The sequence below is a fragment of the Rhinatrema bivittatum genome, chromosome 5 (genome assembly GCF_901001135.1).
Source record: "Rhinatrema bivittatum chromosome 5, aRhiBiv1.1, whole genome shotgun sequence".
Taxonomy (NCBI): Eukaryota; Metazoa; Chordata; class Amphibia; order Gymnophiona; family Rhinatrematidae; genus Rhinatrema; species Rhinatrema bivittatum.
In genome coordinates, this window is record NC_042619.1 from 222428200 (window position 1) to 222451743 (window position 23544).

General features: G+C 46.8%; 1 protein-coding gene across 10 annotated transcripts in view; it reads right to left on the reverse strand.

The window, feature by feature from the left end:
* Positions 1 to 659: 659 nt before the first annotated feature.
* The window catches only part of SCML2 (Scm polycomb group protein like 2), a 282901-nt gene continuing 260016 nt past the window's right edge, over positions 660 to 23544 (reverse strand). For 8 of the 10 annotated variants that reach the window (XM_029603334.1, XM_029603332.1, XM_029603329.1 and 5 more), the window contains one exon: positions 660 to 2356. In XM_029603334.1, the coding sequence (XP_029459194.1) occupies positions 2231 to 2356 (126 nt within the window). In that variant the 3' untranslated portion in view covers positions 660 to 2230. Of the gene's footprint in view, positions 2357 to 8864; positions 8951 to 23544 lie in introns of all 10 variants that reach the window. The other 2 variants (XM_029603328.1, XM_029603331.1) reach the window with 2 other exon arrangements.

Sequence of the window (23544 nt, forward strand, 5' to 3'; positions counted from 1 at the left end):
GTCCGCAGGCACTGGGGGCACCGATGAAAACCAGCGTGCGGTCGATGACCGGTGGTCAGCGTGAGGCGAAAAGTCAGGAATCGACCACAAAGTTGGAAAAAAGGCAAGAAAACAACCTACCACGAAGGGGCTCCTGACGAGGAAATCAGGAGAAGTTAAAAAAAATATCGAGAAAACCCAAGAAAACTGAGAACCCCACGAACCGCGAGGCAACTGCACAGTGGAAAAGAAGAGACTGAAGGGGGGCCTCGCGTGGACTTGCGGATAGTAGCAGGCTGGGCATGCTCAGTGTGCTGGTTAAAGCTTCTAGAAAATTTGACAAAGTTTTCCGCATTGGGCGCCATCTGATGATGTCACCCACATGTGAGGACTACCATCCTGCTTGTCCTAGGAGAAAATACCTTCCAAATACAAAGCTGGATAAGAACATATGATTTTAATTAAGGATTCCTATATTAATCAAAATGCACTTCTTTATCCCACACTCATATGCCACAGTTTGTGCATGTGCATAAAAGGTCTGACTCACTAAGCTCTTTTCCTGTAGACAAGGAATGGGAGAAAGTTTTAGCAAATCGGGCCCAAAGTGTGCATTTGTACACACTCCAATGAAACACAAACACTGATGCACAAGGATATACAAGGCAACTCAAACTTTGTTAAAGTCAATGTGTCTCCCAATTTTTTAATGCATAAAAACAATCTGAAAAACAATATTGCTAAATTACAGTTGTATTCTAGTTATTAAAAATATTAAAGCACTCAAAAACTGGAGAACATCAAAACTTGTGAATTATAGGATTTCTGCCAAAACCTGAGGAATACTGAACTAAGCAAGGCATTTTTCAACAAGCAATTTGTAAAAAATACAACATTTTACTATAATTTTTCATATAAAAGGCAATAGGAAATGTAACAAAAATCTACCCATTTGTACTACATCTTCCCTAGCAAATAGCTCTCATCACTTGTACTATTACATACATTCGGTTTTCTACACAGAAATGTACATTCTTGTCCCTGATGTATATTTCATTGGCAGTGACAAATTGTTTCACCATCAACACAGATTCTCATAGCTTATTATAAATGTAATAGACTTTACACAAAGAAACAGAGGTAAAAGGCTTTCTTTTAAATTTAAAAAGAAGTCAGCAACTTCAAAACCAAAATCATTTTCAAAACACAGAGCAAGTCAATGGCTCAACACTAAGTGACGAACAACAAATAATATTGCATAATACAAGGAACATTTCCCATATAAAAATCCATTCAGTGACTGTTCCCAGTACTAGGATGTTATGGAACAAACATACAGTCAGGTGCCTTCACACATAATACAACAGATGAGCACAGATTCTCTCCCCCCTCCCCAACTTGGTACACTTTGCACTGCATAGTGTATAACTGTTTCTGTGGCAGTGCAAAGTACCATTTAATCAATTAAAAAAAATAGTATGTTTACAAAAAAATCAAGATGTTTATATGTACAAATGCCTTGTTTATCACAAATACTAAAATGAGTGTCTGAAATGAATGTTCTATTCCAGAAAAATCTGGAAGTCAGTTCATACCTAAAGTAGTTAACCCCTCCACAAAACAAAAAATACTGGTTGCCTAACTTACCAGAAGACTGATAACCACACTTTATAAAAGCTTATTTGTATTATAAAAAAAAGTCTCTTTGATATGGCTATTCCCCCATGGAAATCTGTATATTAAAAGTCAAACTGAAGATGTCCTGCTCCTTTGGAGCACAAGATATAGCTACAGTCTTTAATAGTGAGATGAAGCCAGCTGCTGTTTCTTCAAACTCCATTCATGTAGTTTGGAATTTTAGGTTTGCAGTCTCTCTTATAAAAGTAATGTCAATACCTGATGCTGTGTTTACTTTCCTTTGGGATTCAGCTCTTTTGGTTCTGAATTTGAACATGTCCATGGAAGGCTGTAACAGAGAAAGTTTTTTTCTATACTGAGTAACACGAAAGAACACTGCCTTTTTTTTTTCTACATGCCGTACCAGGTGAGTGTCATCTACTTTTTCGATGAGTGCTTTACCTGAAAATCTGACAGATTGAAGCTTAAAAATGGATCCTTTCATAACAGGTACAATCTAATGCATTCTGAACGAAAACATTTAAGCTTGTACAAGTCACAAGACCTGTAGATAAGGGACTGTTTTCACAAACCTGAGAGTTAAGGGTGTGAACACCCCCATTGCCTGGGTTAGCTAATACTTTCTTTGTTTAAGTTTCTCAATGTGATAGCACAGCTTTAATGCTGGACCTAGTTTCAATCCCATGTATTTCATCATCATATCGCTCCGCAGTAAAAGTAGTGCCTTTCCATCAATTTCCTGTAGAGGTGAAAAAAAACACTATGTCACTGCTATAAAGAGTTTGATGTACAAAGAAGAAAAATTAGCACATTGCATTTGTATCATTCTTACTTATAATGCAAAAAGAACCCCAAGCATGGAAAACAAATGTAAAAAATCCCAGACTATAGATTACCGAGAAAGGGAAATTAGTTCTTACCTGTTAATTTTCGTTCCTGTAGTACCACGGATAGGTCCAGACAGCGGGTTGAGCCTCCTTTCCAGCAGGTGGAGACAGACTAAAACTTGAAGGATGCCCTATATCAGGACAGAGCCTATCCTCTACTCCTTCAGTATAACGTATATCAAAGCATAAAACAACAAACCCAAGAATAGGATCAAGCAAGTAACTGTAAAGCTCAACGGGCAAATATAGAATAATGTAGAAAACATGGTATACCTATACGCTCTTGCATCAACTTGGTATAAGAAAATGACCAAGGCTTCCGGTGTAATTGCTCAGTAATCTTGCACAAAGAAATATATAGAAATCTGCAGACCTGCAAGAAAACAAGCTTCGAGAGGACAGAAGACAGACAGGGAAGGGTGTCTGGACTGATCTGTGGTACTACAGGAACGAAAATTAATAGGTAAGAACTAATTTCCCTTTCCTGTACGTACCCGGATCAGTCCAGACAGTGGGATGTACCAAAGCTTCCCTAAACTGGGTGGGACCGAGACAGTCCCGCTCGAAGCACTTGCCGCCCAAAGAAACCGAACACCGGAGTGTGTACATCCAGACGGTAGTGCCGAGCAAAAGTGTGCAGAGACGTCCAAGTGGCGGCCCTGCAAATCTCCTGCGGGAGACAGATTGACTCTCCGCCCACGAAGTAGCCTGAGAACGCAGAGAATGGGCCTTCAGAACCTCAGGAAGCGGAAGACCTTGACAAAGATACGTCGAGGAAATGGCTTCCTTCAATCACCGCACAATCGTGATCTTAGAAGCCTGTTTACCGCGGTTGGGACCACTCCAAAGGACAAAGAGATGGTCCAATACCCGGAAGTCATGGGTGACCTGGAGATAGCGAAGCAAGACTCGTTTTACATCTAGCCGACGAAGGTCGCCACCCGCCATACCCGCAATCTCCGGAGAGAACACTGGGAGTTCGACCGACTGGTTGACATGAAAAGCGGAGACAACCTTAGGCAAGAAGGAAGGAACCGTCCTGAGAGAAACCCCGGAATCTGAGAAACGCAAGAAGGGCTCCCGACAGGACAGCGCCTGAAGCTCGGAAATACGGCGAGCAGAGGAAAGAGAGACCAGAAAGACAGTCTTTAGAGTAAGATCCTTGAGCGTAGCGTGGCGAAGAGGCTCGAAGGGAGCCACACAGAGAGCACGAAGGACTAGGTTGAGACTCCATGACGGACACGTGGACCGAGAAGGGGGGCGGAGGTGTCTAACGCCCCTCAGGAAACGAATCACGTCAGGGTGAGCTGCTAAGGCATGACCGTCCACCCGACCCAGGAGAGAGCCGAGCGCAGAGACTTGAACGCGTAGAGAACTGAAGGAGAGGCCCTTAGAGAGACCCTTCTGAAGAAAAGAAAGAATCAAAGGAATCGAGGCGGAGTGTGCAGGGACACCCGCCTCCGTACACGCGGACTCAAAAATTCTCCAGATGCGCACATAGGCCAGAGAAGTCGACTGCTTCCGGGCTCGCAGCAGGGTGGAGATGACCTCCTCCCTATAACCTTTGCGCCTCAGGTGACGCCGTTCAAAAGCCAGGCCGCAAGACAGAAGCGATCGGCCTGGTCGAAAAATACAGGCCCCTGCCGGAGGAGACGAGGGAGATGACCGAGGCGCGCAGGGGCCCGTCCACCGCTAGATTGATGAGATCCGCGAACCACGGCCTTCGCAGCCACTCGGGAGCGACGAGAATCACCGGTCCCCGGTGGAGCTCGATTCTCCTGAGAACTTTCCCCACCAGTGGCCACGGGAGAAACACGTACAGAAAGACGTCCGCTGGCCAAGGTAGAGCCAGAGCATCCATGCCCTCTGCGCCGTGCTCCCTCCAGCGGCTGAAGAACCGATTGGCCTTGGCATTGCGCAGAGTCGCCATGAGGTTGAGGTGAGGAGGACCCCACCTGTCCACTATCAGAGCCATGGCCGCATCCGAGAGTGCCCACTCTCCCGGATCGAGCAACTGCCAGCTGAGGAAGTCGGCTTGAACATTGTCTTTTCCGGCGATGTGAGAAGCCGCAAGGCACTGTAGGTGACGCTCCGCCCAAGCGAGGAGACGGCTGGCTTCTAAGGCTACCAGGGGACTGCGAGTGCCCCCTTGGCGATTGATGTAGGCCACTGTGGTGGAGTTGTCGGACAGGACTCGTACCGCATTGCCACGGATCAGGGGAAGGAACTTCTGAAGCGCCAGGCGGACCGCCAAAGTTTCCAGTCGATTGATGTGCCAGCGTGACTGAGTCTGCGACCATGTTCCCTGGGTGGACTGAGAAAGGCAGACCGCACCCCAGCCCAACAGACTGGCGTCCGTGGTCACTATCGTCCACTGTGGAGCTTGAAGAGGCATCCCTTGCAGAAGATGAGGAAGAGACAGCCACCACTGTAATTTGTCAGCAGTAGAATCCAAGAACGGAAGGACCACGTGGAACTGCTCCAACACTGGCTGCCAACGGGACAGCAAAGCTTTCTGTAACGGACGCATATGAGCAAAAGCCCAGGGGACAAGGTCGATGGTAGAAGCCATGGATCCCAGGACTTGGAGATAATCCCAGGCTGTCGGGGAGGGTAGGGCAATCAAAGTCTGGACCTGATCGATCAGCTTGAGGGCTCGCGCCCGAGGTAAGAAAACCTTGCCTACTCGGGTGTCGAAGTGGGCTCCCAGAAATTCCAACTCCTGGGAGGGCTGAAGCTTGCTCTTGGAAAAGTTCACTATCCACCCGAGAGAGGCAAGGAGCTCCAAGACGCGATCCACCGCCCGCCGGCAAGAGGTCTCCGACTTGGCCCTGATGAGCCAATCGTCCAGATAGGGATGGACGAGAATCCCCTCCCGGCGCAAGGCCGCCGCTACTACTACCATGACCTTCGTGAAGGTGCGAGGAGTGGTCGCGAGGCCGAAGGGGAGAGCTCAAAACTGGAAGTCCTGGTTGAGAATGTGGAATCGGAGATACTTCTGATAGTCGCGGTGAATGGGAATATGAAAATAAGCTTCTGCGAGATTGAGGGAAGCAAGGAACTCTCCGGGGCGGACCGCTGCAATGACCGCCCGCAGGGTTTCCATGTGGAAGTGGAGGATCTTGAGAGCCCGATTGACCCTCTTGAGGTCCAATATTGGGCGGAAGGACCCGTCCTTTTTGGGCACGGTGAAGTAAATAGAATACTGGCCGGCGCCAATTTCCCTTTCCGAGACTGGGACAACCGCTCCCAGATCCAGAAGCTTGGAGAGAGTCTGGACCACCGCATCCCTCTTGGCCCGGCCGCAAGGCGAGAAAAGAAAGAGATCTGGAAGTTCCCTGACGAGGTCGAAAGCGTACCCGTCTCTGATAATGTCGAGGACCCACTGATCCGACGTGATCTTGACCCATTCCTCGAAGAACAGGGAGAGGCGTCCGCTGAGGTAAGGAACCGAGGAATGGGTCGGCTGAACTTCATTGCGTGGCAGGTTTAGCAGCGGCACGCACGGGCTGGCCCTCGCAAAAGGGCCGTCTGCCACGAAAGGACTGCGACCAGGACTGCGCACGAGAAGACCCCCTCGCAGAACTGCCCCGCCCCCGAGAAATGAAGCGACGCTGGCCCCTGAAGCGAGAGTGCGAGGCCTCGAAGGATCGGGAAGACTTAGGGCAGTCCTCTGGGAGCTTATGGACCTTGTCAGCCAAGGAGTCCATAAGCTTCTCAAGATCCTCACCAAAGAGCATCTTACCTTTGAAGGGCAGCGTGCCCAGCCGAGTCTTCGAGGACTGATCAGCCGACCAGTGGCATAGCCAAAGGAGCCTCCGGGCCGCCACTGCCGAAACCATCGCCTTCGCCTGGACATGGACCAGATCGTAGAGGGCGTCCGATACGTAAACGGTGACTGCCTCCAGAAGTTCGGCTTGTTCTGCCTCACCTGGCGGAAGCTCCTGGGCGCAGAGTAACTGTTGGACCCACTGGAGGCCCGCTCGCATCATGAGACTGCTACAGCAAGACGCCCGGATCCCAAGGGCCAGAACGTCGAAGATGCGCTTCAGGTGAGCCTCCATCTTACGATCCTGTGAATCCTTCAAGGCCGTGGAACCTTCCACCGGAATCGTGGTGTGCTTGGCCACTGCAGAAACATAAGAATCCACCGATGGATATCACAACAGCTTCAAGCCCTCCTCCGGGAGGGGATAGAGCTTATCCATCGCACGCCCCACCCGAAGCGCACCCTCAGGAGCCTCCCATTCCCGCAGCATAAGGAGCTTAAGCATGGGGTGGAAGGGAAAGGCCGAGGCCGGAGCCCGGAGCCCTCCCAGAACCAGGTTCATATCCTTAGGGAGCGAGGCCATGAGATTATCCAAGGAGGGACTCTCCAGACCCAGCTCCTGCAAAACAAAAGGGAGGAGGGGCTCTAATTCCTCCTTACGAAAAAGACGGAGGGCTCTAGGGTCATCCCCTTCTAGGGGGGGGGGGCATCCGCCGAATCCAAGGAAGCAGCGGGGTCCAAGGACAGGGGAGACACCGGGGGGGGGGGGGGGAGCACCCCCGGGACCACCCGCACCGGTCCCTGGGGCTCCGCGACCGGTCCAGTGGTCAACGGCGCTGAGCGAGGGATTTTTGGTGGGGGGGGCAAGGGGGGGCTTTTGTCCAGCTCATGCAGGCTAGCTAGATAAGATTTGTGCATGAGGAGGACAAAATCCGCTGAAAAAGGGACCCTGGATTTGGCAGGGGGGGGGGGGAGAGGGAAGGTCAGGACCCCCCTCCTGGGCACACGCGGGGGCCAAGTCGGGGGTTAAATCAAAACAATCTGGCCCCCCAGCCCCAGGGAACACTGAAATCGGCCCCGATGAAAAATCCAAGATGGCGGCCGTTCCCAGGCTCTGCCGACCCGGGAAAGGCCTAGCCATGCCGGGAGGAGTGGAACCTCAGGCTAAATTTGCTTGTCCTGCCGAGGAGGGACCTTCCCCACCCAGCAGGCAAGCAGTGCAGAGGCCCTACCATGAAAAACGCGAAGAGGGCAGCCCACAAGAAAGGCAGGCTGCCAGCCGGGACATAGCTAAGCCGCGGCTGAAGAAAAAGAAGCTGAAAAAAAAAAGCTTGATTGACAGCCTGCACAGCAAGAGAGAGCAGGCGGGATACCTGCTGCCTTCTGCTTCTCTGGCTGCCGGTTCTAGCCCTACTCTGACCAGAAAAAAATAAAAAAGCTGGTCAACTGCTGCAAATAAGTTAGAGGTAGGTGAGTACCTGCAACTTATTGAAAGTTTGAAACTTTTAAACTCCTTCTTTTTTTACTGAGCGCAGCAGCGGGTTAAAAACCCTCTCGGCAGCCAGAGGGGGAATGAGGCCCAGAGAGCGTCGGTCCCCACACTTGGAAGCGTCCACGGACTCAAGACTATGCAGGGAACCCCCTCTTGCAAAAGGGGCAAAGCCCCCCTGAGCCGAGCAAGAGCTGGGAGACTGACATCTCCCACACAAAAACTGTAAAAGCACTAAAAGGAGGCAAAATTTCCTTCATTGATTTTTTTTTTTCCTTTGTTTCTAAAACAAGCGGGAATCAAAGAACTACTTGCTTGAGCCGAAAAAGAAAGAAGAAGAGGCTGACTAGCCTACAGCAGAGAACTGAAGGGGAGATGCTGCACCTGCTGGAGACAGACGAATACTGGAGGGGTAGAGGATAGGCTCTGTCCTGATATAGGGCATCCTTCAAGTTTTAGTCTGTCTCCACCTGCCGGAAAGGAGGCTCAACCCACTGTCTGGACTGATCCGGGTACGTACAGGAAAAAGACTTTGTCTTAACGCGTGACCATCATATCACGCCTAAAAGTATAAAATGAAATTTTCAGTGTACTCTATGGAGATTATAAAGTATGTGTGTCTTCTACTTCCTTATTTATACTTTCTGTAGGAACACTTTACTTGTAAACCTTGAGCAGTTATAAAAGGACGATTATAATTATGGGTTCTGCTGCATATTTATCAGCTTTTAAATTGCATTCTGGCTCGGATCTATATATATTTAAAATCTTTTATATACCTCTTATACAATGGAAGTGGGTCTAAGCGGTTTACAAAGTAAAAACATTCATAATAAAAACCAATTCAGATAGAAATTAAAAAGACAATCAGGTTAAATTCATAATAAACATGAAAGTTCTAACAGTTATAGGCTTCCTAGAGGAATTGGATGGAATCAAGCCACTGCTGACCTGCCAAATGCTATGGAACATTGATGAGTTTTTAAATTTTTTAAATCATTGGTCCATCATTAGTCAATACACATTTTTCTCATTGATTTTCAATTACAGATAAAACTTTTAAATGAAGAAAATGAATTAGCTTCCAGGCTATCTCCCATACTCAGCCCATTCACGGTCCGTATTTCACAATTTGTTTCTTCCTGCATCTTGGAGACAGATTCTTAACATTTCCTGAATATGCTGACTCTAAAAGTGAAAGAAAGAAACCATATTAAAGGTACTGATCAATCAAAAATGCGCATGTAATTAAGTGTGACTGGTAATCTTTAGCATTCAGCCCTTTTGTTAGAAGAACTTTATTGAAAACATCAACAGGTACTAATAAATACACAGGACTATTTAAATGTACATGAAATGCATTAAAAAGTGAATCTATGTAGATACTATATCAAGGAGTACCAGTCTTCCACATAATGGTGGCTGGTTATTGTTACATCAACAAGAATTCTGGACATATACCCTCAGCACAGTTTATCCATCTGGACAATCCTGAAATAGACTGGTACTCCTTTGAAACAGTCCTGTGTAATTATTAGTACCTGTTATTGATGTTTTTAATAAAGTTGTTGCAATAAAATTGCTGAATACTAGAGATTACCAATCACAATCATGTGCGCATTTTTGACTAATCAATGCCTTTAATATGATGGCCTTTGGAGTCAGCATATTCAGGAAATGCTAAGTATCTCCGAGATGAAGAAAGAAACAAATTCTGAAATACAGACCATATTGAGGCTATGTGCATGGGACATAGGCTGGAAGGTAAGCACATTTCATTTTGTTTATAAATTTTATCTACAATTTAAAAATATTTATAAAGTATAATCTATCAATCTGGCAATTTTTTTTTTTAAACTTTTATGTTTGCAGATAAATCCTTTACAACCATTTATCTTGAAAAAGTCCCAAAATTACCACCAGATGTCACTGTTAGTGTTTTGAAATCCTCAAAGGATCTGTATCGGGGGTAACAGGACTTACTTAGTGACTTGATATCAGCACTTTTTTTTCAGACAGAGTAGTTTCTGTTCCTGTTGCAGAGCAGAAAGCAAAATTTCTTACCTTGTAATAGGTGTTATCCCAGGACAGCAGGATGTAGTCCTCACATATGGGTGACATCTTTGATGGAGCCCTATTGTGGAAAACTTTCTGTCAAAGTTTCTAGAAACTTTTGACTGGCCCTGTGAGGCCACTGAGCATGCCCAGCATGCCATGATATTCTCTGCCACAGGAGTCTCTCTTCAGTCTCGTATGTAGCAATAAGCTTTAGCAAAAAAAATAAAATAATAAAACGTATCTGACCCAACTCCGCGGGGTGGCGGGTGGGTTTCGTGAGGACTACATCCTGCTGTCCTGGGATAACACCTATTCAAGGTAAGCAATTTTGCTTTATCCCAGGACAAGCAGGATGCTAGTCCTCACATATGGGTGATTAGCAAGCTAAAGGCCGAGTCATTTTGTAGTGAAGTAACACTGAAGTATTGTTGGTGAAAATGAGACAGCTGAAGATCACAGCAGGTTGGATGTAGAAGGAGTTGGGATTAAACCGGAAACAAGGTCTTTAAGACAGATTGTCCGTAGGCTGAATCTTGTCGTCCTTGTTTGTCCAAACAGTAATGAACTGCAAAGGTGTGAAGAGAACTCCATGTTGCTGCTTTACATATGTCAAGAATTGGCACTGAACGATAGTGTGCTACTGAGGTTGACATTGCTCTTACTGAATGTGCCTTTTCTTGCCCTTGGAGAGGAAGGCCTGCTTTTTCATAGCAAAACTATATGCAATCTGCTAGCCAATTGGTTATAGTATGTTTACCCACTGCTTTTCCCGGTTTGTTTGGATCATAAGATACAAAAAGTTGAGTGGATTTCCTGTGGACTGCAGTGCGGTCTAAGTAAAATGCTAGCGCACGCTTACAGTCCAAGGAATGTAAGGCCCGTTTTCCTTGGTGAGAATGAGGTCTTGGAAAGAATGTGGGCAAAACTAAGGATTGGTTCAGGTGGAATTCCGTAACTACCTTGGGGAGGAATTTTGGATGTGTTCGGAGAACCACTCTGTCATGTAGAAATTTTGTATAAGGTGAGTACGTGACAAGTGCTTGCAACTCACTAACCCTTCTAGCCGATGTAATGGCTATAAGGAAGATAGTTTTCCATGTAAGAAATTTAAGATCACAGGAATTCATGGGTTCAAATGGAGAACGCATGAGTCTTGTTAAGACCAAATTCAGGTCCCATTCTGTGACAGGTGGTTGAATTGGTGGTTTAAGGTGAATTAAACCTTTCATAAATCTACTGATAAGAGGATGTATGGATATTGGTGCATCTCCTATCTTGTTATGGTAAGCTGAGATTGCACTTAGGTGTACTCTGACAGATGAGGTCTGGAGACCAGAGTCTGAAAGATGGCATAAGTAGTCTAGTAGAGAAGTTGTGGGGCAGGAGAAAGGATCAATGTTCTTTTGCGTGCACCACAAGGCAAACCTTTTCCATTTCGAAGAATAGTTCTTTCATTTTGAAGGTTTACGTGAAGCTATAAGCACTTGAGATACATTGGTTGAAAGATTGAGTGGTTGTAAAATCAAGCTTTCAATATCCATGCTGTCAGGGATAGGGATTGAAGGTTGGAATGGCGCAACCGACCCTGATCCTGAGTTATGAGAGTGGGAGCTACACCCAGGCAAATTGGATCCCTGATCGAGAGGTCTAGAAGTGTGGGAAACCATACTTGAGGCCAATACGGGGCTATGAGTATCATGGTCCCCTTGTCCTGTTGTAGCTTCACTAGAGTTTTGGTTATTAGTGGTATCGGAGGATACACGTACAGAAGGCCTGAGTTCCAAGGGCGAGCAAAGGCGTCCTTGGCTAGTTGGAGATTCTGTCTGTATAGAGTGCAGAATGTGTCCACTTTGTGATTCAGGCGTGACGCAAAGAGGTTGCCCCAACGTTGAAATATCCTGGTCACTACTAAGGGATCCAGGGACCATTCGTGTGGTTAGAACTGGTGACTGAGTCGATCTGCCTCTACGTTGTGAATGCCTGCCAAATAAGTGGCCCGGGGAAACATTGAGTGTGTCAGGGCCCAGCCCCAAATCTGTGCAGCTTCTTGACAAAGGAGGTACGAGCCCGTACCTCCCTGTTTGTTGATGTACCACATGGCTACTGTGTTGTCCGTTTGGATCAGAACAGTCTTGTGTGAAAGGCAATCCTTGAACGCATGCAGAGCATAACGTATAGCTCGAAGTTCCAGGAAATGTATTTGAAATGTTGCTTCGGGTTTTGTCCAAGTACCCTGGGTTTTGGAGATTGTCTATATGAGCTTCCCAACCTAAGGTGGATGCATCTGTAGTTAAAGTTATCTGTGGGACTGGTTGCTGGAAGGGAAGGCCTTTGCGCAAATTGTCCTTGTTCGCCCACCAAAGTAGAGATGAACGGAGCTGGTGGCTTACTTGAATTGGAAAGGACAGTGGCTGAATGGCTTGGATCCATTGTGATCTTAAAGTCCATTGGGTTACTCTCATGGCTAACCTTGCCATAGGAGTGACATGAACCGTGGATGCCATGTGGCCCAGTAAGGTTAGAAACTGATGAGCTGTTGCTTGTTTCTTTGAGTTCATCGAATTTGCCAGTAGGGAAAGTGTATCTGCCCGATCCCCGGGTAGAAAAGCTTTAGAAAATAGTGTGTTCAATTCTGCTCCTATGAATTGAAGCAGGTGAGATGGAATGAGGTGGGACTTTTGATAATTGATGAGAAAGCCCATGGAGTGAAGTAGAGTAATTGTTCGACTGAGGGAAGCCAGAGCTCCTTGTTGAGACTGACTTCTGATGAGCCAGTTGTCTAAATAGGTAAAGACATGGACACTTTCCTTGTGCAAGTGTGTTGCTATTACTGCCAGACATTTGGTGAATACTCTGGGAGCAGAGGCAAGTCCGAATGGTAGTACTCTGTACTGGAAATGTTGATGGCCCACCATGAAGCGCAGATATTTGCAATGAGGCGGGAATATTGGTATGTGAGCGTAAGCGTCTTGAAGATCCAGAGAACAAAGCCAATCTCCTGTTTGAAGAAGTGGAAGCATGGTGCCTAGAGAAACCATCCTGAACTTTTCTTTCCTCAGAAATTTGTTGAGATTTCTGAGGTCTAGGATGGGTCGTAGGCCTCCGGTTTTCTTTGGAATGAGGAAATAACGGGAATAGAATCCTCTGCCCTGCTGAGTCCAGGGTACAGGCTCTACTACAGCCCTGGCTCTCAGAAGGGTGGATAATTCTACTTGCAATAGGATCATGTGATTTTCGCTTAGAGAAAGAAGTCTCGTCGGAGAATCTCTTTGAATTGAGAGGAAATTGAGTTAGTAACCTCAAGATATTACTGCAAGTACCCATTGGTCTGTTGTTATTTGAACCCAATGGTTGTAGAAGGAGGATACTCAGCCTCCTACCGGAAGATCTGGTTGAGGATTGAAGAGATGGCCTTGGTCTCTGGGAAAAACCTCAAAAGCCTGCAGTCGGTCCCGCCTGCGGTGGAGGTTGAGGCCTAATCACCCTAGGTTGTCTGGGCTGAGCTCTTTGCTGCGATTTAGTAGATCTGCCCCTTGATGCTGGAGGGTAATAACGCCTCTGTCGATAGTAGGGTCGTCTAGATTCTTTTCTGGGAGGCCGACGAGATGACTGGGCAGCAGAATCCTGCGGAATTGATGAAAGTTGGCGCAGGGTTTCTCTGTGCTCTTTTAATTGTGCAACTGCATCTTGCACCTTGGAACCAAAGAGGTTGTCACCTAGACATAAGTCAACCAATTTTTCCTGGATTTCAGGCCTGAGGTCCGATGCTTTTAGCCATGCCCAACGTCTTGCACTTATCCCAGAGGCCGCTACTCTTGAGGCTGTTTCAAATCCATCATAAGCAGCTCGGACTTCATACTTGCCAGCTTCAAGTCCTTTGTGAATAATTGCTTGGGCTGCTTCTTGATATTGCTGTGGCAATGATGTTGTAAAGTCTTGCATCTGTTTCCACAGATTTCTTTGATATTGAGTCATGTATAATTGATAAGATGAAATTCTGGTATTTAACATGGTTCCTTGGTAAATCTTTCTTCCCAGAGAATCTAAGAATCTATGATCCTTTCCTGGAGGAGTGGAGGAATGCGGCCTTATCCTTTTTGATTTCTTTTGTGTGGATTCCACAACCACTGATTGGTGTGGAAGCTGTGCCTTTTGGTAGCCAGGAACAGACTGTACCAAATAAGTAGTGTCCATTCTTTTATTGACAGCAGGTACTGAGTATGGGCGCTCCCAAAGCCGATGCTGTAAGTCCAGGAGGACTTGATGAACAGGTTTGGCTACTACTTGTTTTGGAGGATCCACAAATTGGAGAACCTCCAATGTTTGTTGCCTAGAATCCTCCTCCATCACCAAGGTGAAAGGTATGGTGTCCGCCATATCCTGGACAAAATTCGTAAAGGATAAATCCTCCGGTGGAGATTTTTTTCTTTGGTCTGGAGGTGAAGGATCCGACAAAGTCTACAGAGGAAGTGTCTGTATGTCCCTCATCCCAAGTATCATATGGATCATCTTGATGGGGAGATATGGGAGAGGATCTTGGTGGATGAGGAATTCCTGAGGGACCTGGTTGCGGGTCATCGAAGAGAATCCGTCCAGGATAACCCTGCGGTCACCCCGCTCTCACCCCTGGCTCGCACTTGCCAGCGCATTCCCATTGGGGAAGGAGCCAGCCACCTCGCCACGGACCCGACCTCTCTGACCTGATCGTGCCCGCCTGACCCGCAGGACACGTGGGTCCCTCTCGACCGCCCCCAAGCCTCTCTGGAGACCTATCGGTGGTTCGGCACGGCCCTGACGCCATCATGGGAGGACGGAAGGTAGGCCCTCTTTAAATTCGGGTTCCTACCTGCGGCCGCCCCGCTCTCACCCCTGGCTCGCGCTTGCCGGCGCATTCCCATCGGGGAAGGAGCCAGCCACCTCGCCACGGACCCAACCTCTCCGGCCTGATCGCGCCCGCCTGACCCACAGGACACGTGGGTCCCTCTCGACCACCCCCAAGCCTCTCTGGAGACCTATCTGCGGTTCTGCGTGGCCCTGATGCCATCATTGGAGGATGGAAGGTAGGCCCTCTTTAAATTCGGGCTCCTACCTGCCCCTTCATGCGCCTCCTATTTCTCCATGCAAGCCAGAGAGCAAGACCCTAATAAACGCGAATCCCCAATTCTCTGGTTTACAACCCTGCACCCTAGAGGAACCAATCGGGAGACATAGATGGCAATCACCGCTAAGACTCACTTTGACAGATAAGTGCTCCCACCACTGGGGTCCATCTTATAAGCTTTCACTCAATCATCGTTTTGTTGCATCCACATAACTCAGCTCATGTATCCTGCCTGTCTTTGAACTTGCATTGTACCCATCTGTATCTTGCTAATTTCTGCTGCAGTGTACAAATTTGCCCCATACTAATATCTGAGAATTCTCAACCCCCAATCCCTCCCTCACGCTCCCTCTCACTACCCCTCTTTTCACTTGTCTCCCGTCTGTTACCCTCCTAACCCCTCACCCCCTGCGAACCTCCGTCCCTTCCCCCGATGCCTCCCCAGGCTTGCGCCCCATCTAACTCCCTCCCCATCCCTCGTATACCCTACCCTTCGTACAGACCACCCTCCCTCAGTTATGCGACTCCTCAAGTCCAGCGTAAATCCCTCCTCCCCATCCTCCTCCCCATCCTCATCTCCCCCCTAACCCAGTTCCTTGGTCTCACCACACTATCCCTTATGCTACTTAATGCCCAGTCCCTCTCCAAAAAAACTCACATCCTTGATGACCTCCTTCACGACCACAAACCTGATATATGTGCAGTCACCGAAACCTGGCTCAAGGACACCGACACTGTGATTCTAAACCAGCTCCCTACACAAACACATTACATTTTCTCGCTGCCTAGGCCGAAAAAAAGAGGCGGCGGCTTACTCCTAGTCGCCAAAAAAACCTTCAACCTCAGGCCTTTGAACATCAGCCCCCCACCCAGGCTAGAAGTTGGCCTATTCAAATCCACGAAGCTACAAATATGCCTTGTCTACGCGCCCCCCCCCCCCCCCCCCAGGCCTTCTGGAACACAATCCCTCCCCTCTCATTGAACTGATATCCAACAACATTAACAACGAAAGACCAGCCATTCTTCTGGGAGATTTCAATCTCCACGTAGATTCCCGACCCCTATCACTGTCCTGTGAAACCCTCTTAACTGCCCTACAGGCCCTTGGCTTTGCCCAAATTATCACCACCCCCACTCACAAAGCAGGGCATACTCTAGACCTCCTTTTCATCAACTCTTACATACAGACCCCTACTACAGCCTCATGCACTCCTGTACCGTGGTCTGACCACGCCCTCATTGAAATAAACCTAACCTTAAGCGCTACTTCCATCAGCAACCATCCACAAAACAACTCCTTCTCCTTCCGCAAATCCTGCTCACCTGAGGAACTCTCCTCAGCACTCGCAGAATCCCTTGTCAAGCTCGATCGATCTTCACCCGACTCTGCTCTCAATTCCTGGGATATCCTCACCCGGGACATAGCCGACAACCTATGCCCCCTCATCACCTGCAGACAACACTCCGCGCCCTCAAGCAAAAAGCCCTGGTACAACTCTGAGCTACGCTGAATGAAACATGACCTTAGACTCAAAGAAAGAATATGGCGCAAAGACCCCACATCTCCTAACTCCTCCGCCTACAAATCTTACCTTCACACATACCACCTCGCTATCCAAAAACCAAGCGTGACTACTATGCCACCAAAATACACCAATACACATTCAACCCCAAGGCCCTCTTCAGCTATGTTGCAGCTCTCACCAAACCTATCCCCCCATCCACCACTGAAGTAGACTCCAGTGCAAAGTGTGAAGAGCTAGCTCATTTTTTCCATACCAAAAATGCCAACTTACTCCTCAGGTTCCCTCCCACATCCACCCCCATGCCTATGACTCATTTGCCCAGTACTTGTAAGCCCAACGACCACCCCCCTTCCCTCAAGCATGTGCTACACACCTTGGACCCTACTTCCCCCAAGGAAATAGAGTCCATCCTCAAAAGTAGTAAGCCTGCTTCCCACCCCTCTGATACCATCCCCACCAAAGCACTCCTCTCCATTCCCAACATCATTGTACAACCTATAGCAGGCATCATAAACTGCTCCTTATCCACTGGCACAGTTCCTGACACACTAAAACACGCAGTAGTCAAACCCCTCATCAAGAAGCCTTCATTAGACCCCAAAGACCCCTCCAACTACCGTCCCATATCTAATCTTCCTTTCATCACCAAAATTATGGAGAAAGTAGTAAACGCCCAACTAATGGACTATCTAGAAGACAACAGCATCCTTCACTCCTCCCAATTTGGCTTCCGCAAGAACCTGAGCACTGAGGCTCTCCTACTCTCCCCTCACAGACTCCTTCCTCATTGGCCTTGACCAGGGACACAATTTTCTCATTGCCTTCCTAGATATCTCAGCTGCCTTTGACACAATAAGCCACAATCTCCTCATCTCCAGCCTCGCAAACATCGGTATCTCCGACACTTCCCTCCTTTATTTCAAATCCTACCTGGCTAACAGACGCTTTTCTGTGAAACTAGGCAGCTCTGAATCCTCTCATTTCTCTCTCGCTCAAGGAGTACCCCAAGGCTCCTCCCTCTCCTCCACCCTCTTTAACATCTACCTCCTACCTCTTTGTCATCTTCTTTCAGACCTTGGTCTCAAATTCTACATCTATGCTGATGATGTCCAGATCATCATACCCCTCCATAAAACTATTTCCGCTACCCTAAGCTTCTGGGAGGAATGCCTATCATCCATCAACTCTCTACTCACCTCCCTACAACTTGCCCTCAACTCCTCAAAATCCGAGCTCCTCCTCATCCACAACCATCAAACCTTTAAGCTCCTCCCCCCCAATGACACTAAGACCCTCTCCTTAACCTCACAGCCCTCTGTCCGAAACCTTGGTGTCCTAATCGACCCTCTTCTGAACCTAAAAAATCACATCAGCTCCGTCCTTAAAGGAGGTTTTTACAAACTTAACATCATCAAAAAGTTCAAGCCACTACTTCACACATATGATCTTAAAACAGTCGTCCAAGCCACCCTCTCATCCAAGCTGGACCTCTGCAACTCCCTATACCTTGGACTCCCCCACTCCACCATCAAACCCCTACAGATACTTCAAAATGCTACGGCAATACTCCTCAGCAACAATTGTAAAACAGACCACATAACCCCTGTCCTTAAGGACCTGCACTGGCTCCCCATCTCATTCTGTATCCTCTTCAAAACCCTCACCATCATACACAAATCTATTTACAAAAATGATTCCTCGGCTCAGCGAACCACTCCAACTCACTCAATCTGCCCGCCCTACCAGAGCAAACCTCGCTTGCACCCTTCAAGTCCCACCCCTCAAGAAGGCCCGCCTCTCTGTAACTAGGGACCATGCCCTACTTATTGCCGGTCCAACTCAATGGAACGCCCTGCCCTCCCATCTCCACCTCGAGCCATGCCCACTGAAATTCAGAAAAATGCTCAAAACATGGCTCTTCCACCAGGCCTTTCCAGCCTAGCCTACCCCCCTCCCACCTATGCCTTCGCCCCTTCCCCTCCCTCACTGTAAATATGTTCTTTTCATTTTCAATTTTGTAAATATGTTCATATCCCACTCCTCCTCCCCCCCTCTTCCTTGTTTGATTTCTCAGGCTCTTCCCTAGAGCCCCTATTCTCTTGTTCTCTGTACTCATTGTTTCCCCCGCCCCCGTTCAATGTCATTTCAACCTTTTGTTATGATGTAAACCGATATGATGTGTATTTTAATGTTGGTATAAAAAAAAAAAAGATGTTAAATAAATAAATAAATAAAGCTTTCTCCCAACCATACATCCTTTGTATTTCGGTTGCATTGATATTGTTTTTGACTTAAGGAAGAATAAAGAGGACAGAAAAGGGGGAAGAGTAGCACTTTAAGTTATAGCCCAGGCTGGCCGTATCCCAGTCCATGAACCATGTCTGCACCGACAACGTCCATGTCCGCCTCCACCATTAGGGTCTGCAGATCTGGGATTTTGTTGCCCAGGCAACAAGTATTTGTGGTCATAACTTTCCAGCTTTCCTCCCTTGGTTTGCTTATCTTCATAGTCAACTTTTCTGCTCCTTTGCTTTTATTATCTACTCTCGCTTCCTATATTGCTCAGGGGTGGCATTCCAATTTCATTGGCCACCTTCTGCCACCCCCCATCCTGTAGTTTAAATGCCTGATTATGTATGACCACATTTCTCAGTTAGGATCTTCTTTCTTGCCACTGTCAAACGTAGGACGTCATTATATAGTCTTATACTGCTCCATATATGACCCCAGCCTCCGATGTATCCAAACCAATTTTATACCATACTTTGAGCCATGTATCGAAATTTTCTGGCTTATCCTTTCTGTGAACTGGTAATATTTCAGAAAAGGCAATATTCTTTACTATGAGTTTAATCTTCTTCCCCAGATACTGGAAATCTTTCTGTACTGCTTAGATACTGTTTCTAGTGAGATTATTGGTGCCCAGATGGATGATAACATTGATATTAGAGTCTTTACTTTCTTCTATAATTGCACATATTACCTTATTTACATTTCTACTAACTGAAGATCATGGAAGGAATTTAATTTTTTTGTCACCTTTGAAAAGAGATCCCAAATTGGTTCCTCTACTGACTGAGTCTATAATCAGAAGATTTCTTTTATGAGGTTTCACAATGTTAAAAAGGGTGTTCGGTTGCATTGGGTGGCTTCTTCCTTTACAGACGGACCACTTCTTGTCTGCTGGAGGAGCAGCTTCGGTTTCCAATGCAGAAAAGGCATTATGCGAGGGTTTGTGGACCAAAGATGTCTTCTCTCTAGGCCTTAATCTACCAAAGCCCACCATATTCCTGGATATTTGAGTCCTCTGTGGGAGTGGGGGCAGATATCCTGAATGTTTCTCAGTTGAGGAGACTAGGTGCCTCTTGGTCACATATCTTGTTCTACCAGAACCTATTGTAATCCACATTTCCCTGGGTTTTAAAATACTCTGTGGAATTTGGCACTGATATTCTGGATGCTGTGAGAAGGATTTTTGAAGCCTAGACAGTTCAAGCTTCCAGAGGAGTCAGTTCCTTTTTCATCGCAGACAGCATCCTGTTTCCAAGTCACAAGTACCTGGCAAGTACCCAAACATTAAACAGATGTCAAGCTACTATTGCTAATAAATTAATAGCAGTTTATGGATTTTTCCTTTAGGAACTTATCCAAACCTTTTTTAAACCCAGTTACACTAATCTCCGTAACCACATCCTCTAGCAATGAATTCTAGAGCTTAACTATGCAGAGTAGAAAAATTTTCTTCAGTTTGTTTTAAATGAGCTACTAGATAACTTCATGGAGTGCCCTCTAGTCCTATTATCTGAGAGAGTAAATAACTGATTTACATTAACCTGTTCAAGTTCTTTCATGATTTTGTAGACCTCTATCATATTCCCCCTCAGTCGTCTTCTCCAAACTGAACTGCCCTAACTTCTTTAACCTCTCCTCATGGAGGAGCCATTCCATGCCCCTTATTTAGGTCATCCTTCTCTGCACTTTCTCCAGTGCAACTATATCTTTTTTGAGATGTGGCGACTAGAATTGAACAGAGTATTCAAGGTGCGGTCTTCACCATGGAGCAATACAAAGGAATTATTACATCCATTGTTTTATTTGCCACTCCCTTCCTAATAATTCCTAGCATTGTTTGCTTTTTTGACCGCCACAGCATACTGAGCCAACGATTTCCATGTATTATCCACTATGACGCCTAGATCTCTTTCCTGGGGAGGTAACTCCTAAGATAGAACTTAACATTTTGTAATTATAGCAAGGGTTATTTTTTCCCTATATGCATCACACCTTCCACTTGTCCACATTAAATTTCATCAGTGGATGGACTGAATATGACAAGGTAGGAGAACGACATTTGCCAGAGCCAAGCTGATCGATGAGATTAAGATGTGCTCTGTATTTGAGTACCTTCTGCACTGTCTATGGAAGTGGCAGAAAGACATACAGAAGATCTGCAACTGGAGTAGATCTGAACTTGCTTTAAAGAATGGAGTACAATTTATTGATTTTTGTGCTGTCTTCTGATGTGAACAGATCAACTGATGGATGACTCCAGAGATTGAATAGTCTGTCATACACTGGTCTAAGGACCACTCATGGAGACAAAAAATTCCTGTTTAGATTATCTGCCAGCAAGGTGGAGATTCTGTGAAGATAAATTGGAAAAAAGCTCTAATTACAAGCTCATTCCTAAATTTTCAGAACTTCCTGGCAGAGGGTCCAGGATCCTGTGACTCCTTGTTTGTTTACATAAAACATTGCCAAGCAGTCAGAAGTTTGGATCAGAATTTATTTTCCCTGCAGAAGATGAAAGAACATTCAACACATGGTGAATGGCTTGTAGCTCCAAGAGGTTGATCTGAAAGCTTTTTCTTTGCCAACCAGATTGAGTTTCAAAAGGGCTTGTGTGTGGAAGCATATCCCCACCATTACTTGATGAGGCAGAGTTGAAGGTGAGCGCCTATTTTCAAGTTCTGTGGATCTAGCCACCACAGAAGAGATGTTTACATCTCTTTCGTAACCTTCATGGAATGTGACAAGGGCTGGAACAGCTGATCCCACAAGATGCGGAGTCACCAGTGGAGAACTTTCATGGTGAAGCACATCAAGGGGACCACATATCACTGTCATGTGTCCAAAGGACAACTAGGATTGCTCAGGCTGGGATCTGATCTCACTGCAGTAAGTTCTGAAGTAGCACTCCAAGACAGGACACCCAATTTAATGGAAGGAATGCTTTCTCCTCCAATGAGTCTATCCACACCCAATGAACTTGATTCTCTAGGTAGGAACCAGGTTCAACTTGGTGAAGTTGATTATGAGCCAGAGCAACTAAAGGAGCCGAAATGTCTTCTTCAGGAAGTCCAATACCCCTGCCTGGGAAGAACCTGTTACCAGCCAATTGTCTAGGTAAGGAAAGACACAAATCTCCGCTGCTACCTGCTAGGCATTTCATGAAGGCTCCTGGGGTTGCCGAGAGCACAAAAAGAACCAACATGTATTGCAGTGAAAAGAATCCACCATGAACTGGAGATATTTCCAATGAGACTGATGGATGGGTATAAAAGCATACCATCTTTCAGATCCAGGGTGCACATCTAGTCTTCTGTCTGTATGAAGGGGGTTCATTTTGAACTTCTTCTGTAAGATTCTTGTTCAGACTTCATAAATCCAGGAAGGGTCTCAATCCACGACTTCTTGGTGATAAGGAAATAGTGGGGGTAGAACTCCCTGCTAACATCTTTGGGAGGAACAATTTCTATCGCCCGCCTATTGAGACTGATCGGGACTGAAGGCTAAACGTTGATGTAGTGCAGGTAGAGAGGAGAAGTGCAAATGGTACCCAGACTCCATAGTTTTGAGGACCCAACAGTCTTTGGTGATCTGCCATTCTTTGAAGAACCGGTGACCTTGTCCTCCTACAGGAGGGGGAAGTTCTGAGGATCAAGACTAGTCAAAAACTCAGACCAGTCTTGGGTTGGTCCTGCTGTGGTGCTTTAGGCTGACATTTCTCACACTGAGCTCCATGAGTAGGAAGCTGCTGCTGTGGAAGAGTAGATAGAACGCGATACCACAGAAATTTACAGAAGAGGTGTCTCTAGAAGAAAAGACACTTAAAAGAAAGGATGTCTAGATGAAGAAAGCTCTTTTGCCCCAGTTGATAAGGCTTGAATGGCTGCATGCTGCTCCCTGATGTGAATGATTCTCTCACCTTGTCCCCAGATTGTCCCCTAAACATGAGATATCAGCCAACTTTTCATGAACGTCCTCGCATTAGCTGCTACCTCTCAAATTTTGCAGTGGTGTTGAATGATTCAGAAGCTAACTGAAAGAGATGCCTCTCGTACTCCTCTGTATCCAGCAGGTTATTCTGATGGCTCTTCTGTCCCCCACTGAGTATTATGGTTATGAGGGGTTGGAGTGGATTCTTGGGTACTGCGGTGATGGCCACTCCCACGGGGAGGAGCCCCATGAGGAACTGCAGTACTAGGCTAGACTCTATACACGCAAACACAGAGAAGTTGTATTCATTGTACAGCTCGATGGTACTGCCCGGGGAGCGGGCAGCAGTGAAGGTAACCCAGTGAAGTAGTCCAGGTGTCCTCAGCAGAGGAGACCAGTCTCACACTCGAGTAAGATAAGCAGCGCGGCATAGCAGGGACAGATCCCAGATGTAGATCCAGAGTGCTGAAGCTGAGACAGACTGAAAGGGTTAGTACTCACTGAGGTAGAAAGCTGTATAGTTGAAGGTCGTGGCAGGCAGACGTTGTTCAGTGGCAGGCACCAGATTAGGGAGAGCAGGCCCTCGAGGAGCTAGTACCCAGTATCCCAAGGTAGGTAGCTGAAATAGAGCAAAAGGGCCCCCGAGGAGCAGGTACCCAGGTTAGTGAAGAATTACCCTGAAGGGAAGAGAGAACATCCTGCGGCAGCTGGGAAGCGGCAGAGCAGCTTAGACCGGAGGCAGTCCAATCCTTGCTAACTCAGTTTGCTAGCAAACGAAGGGCAGGCTAAATACCAGGATGTGATGATGTCATTCGGAGGGGATGCCCCCGAGGTTCCCACCATGACGTGGATGGTATGCGCGCATGCGTGCACCCTAG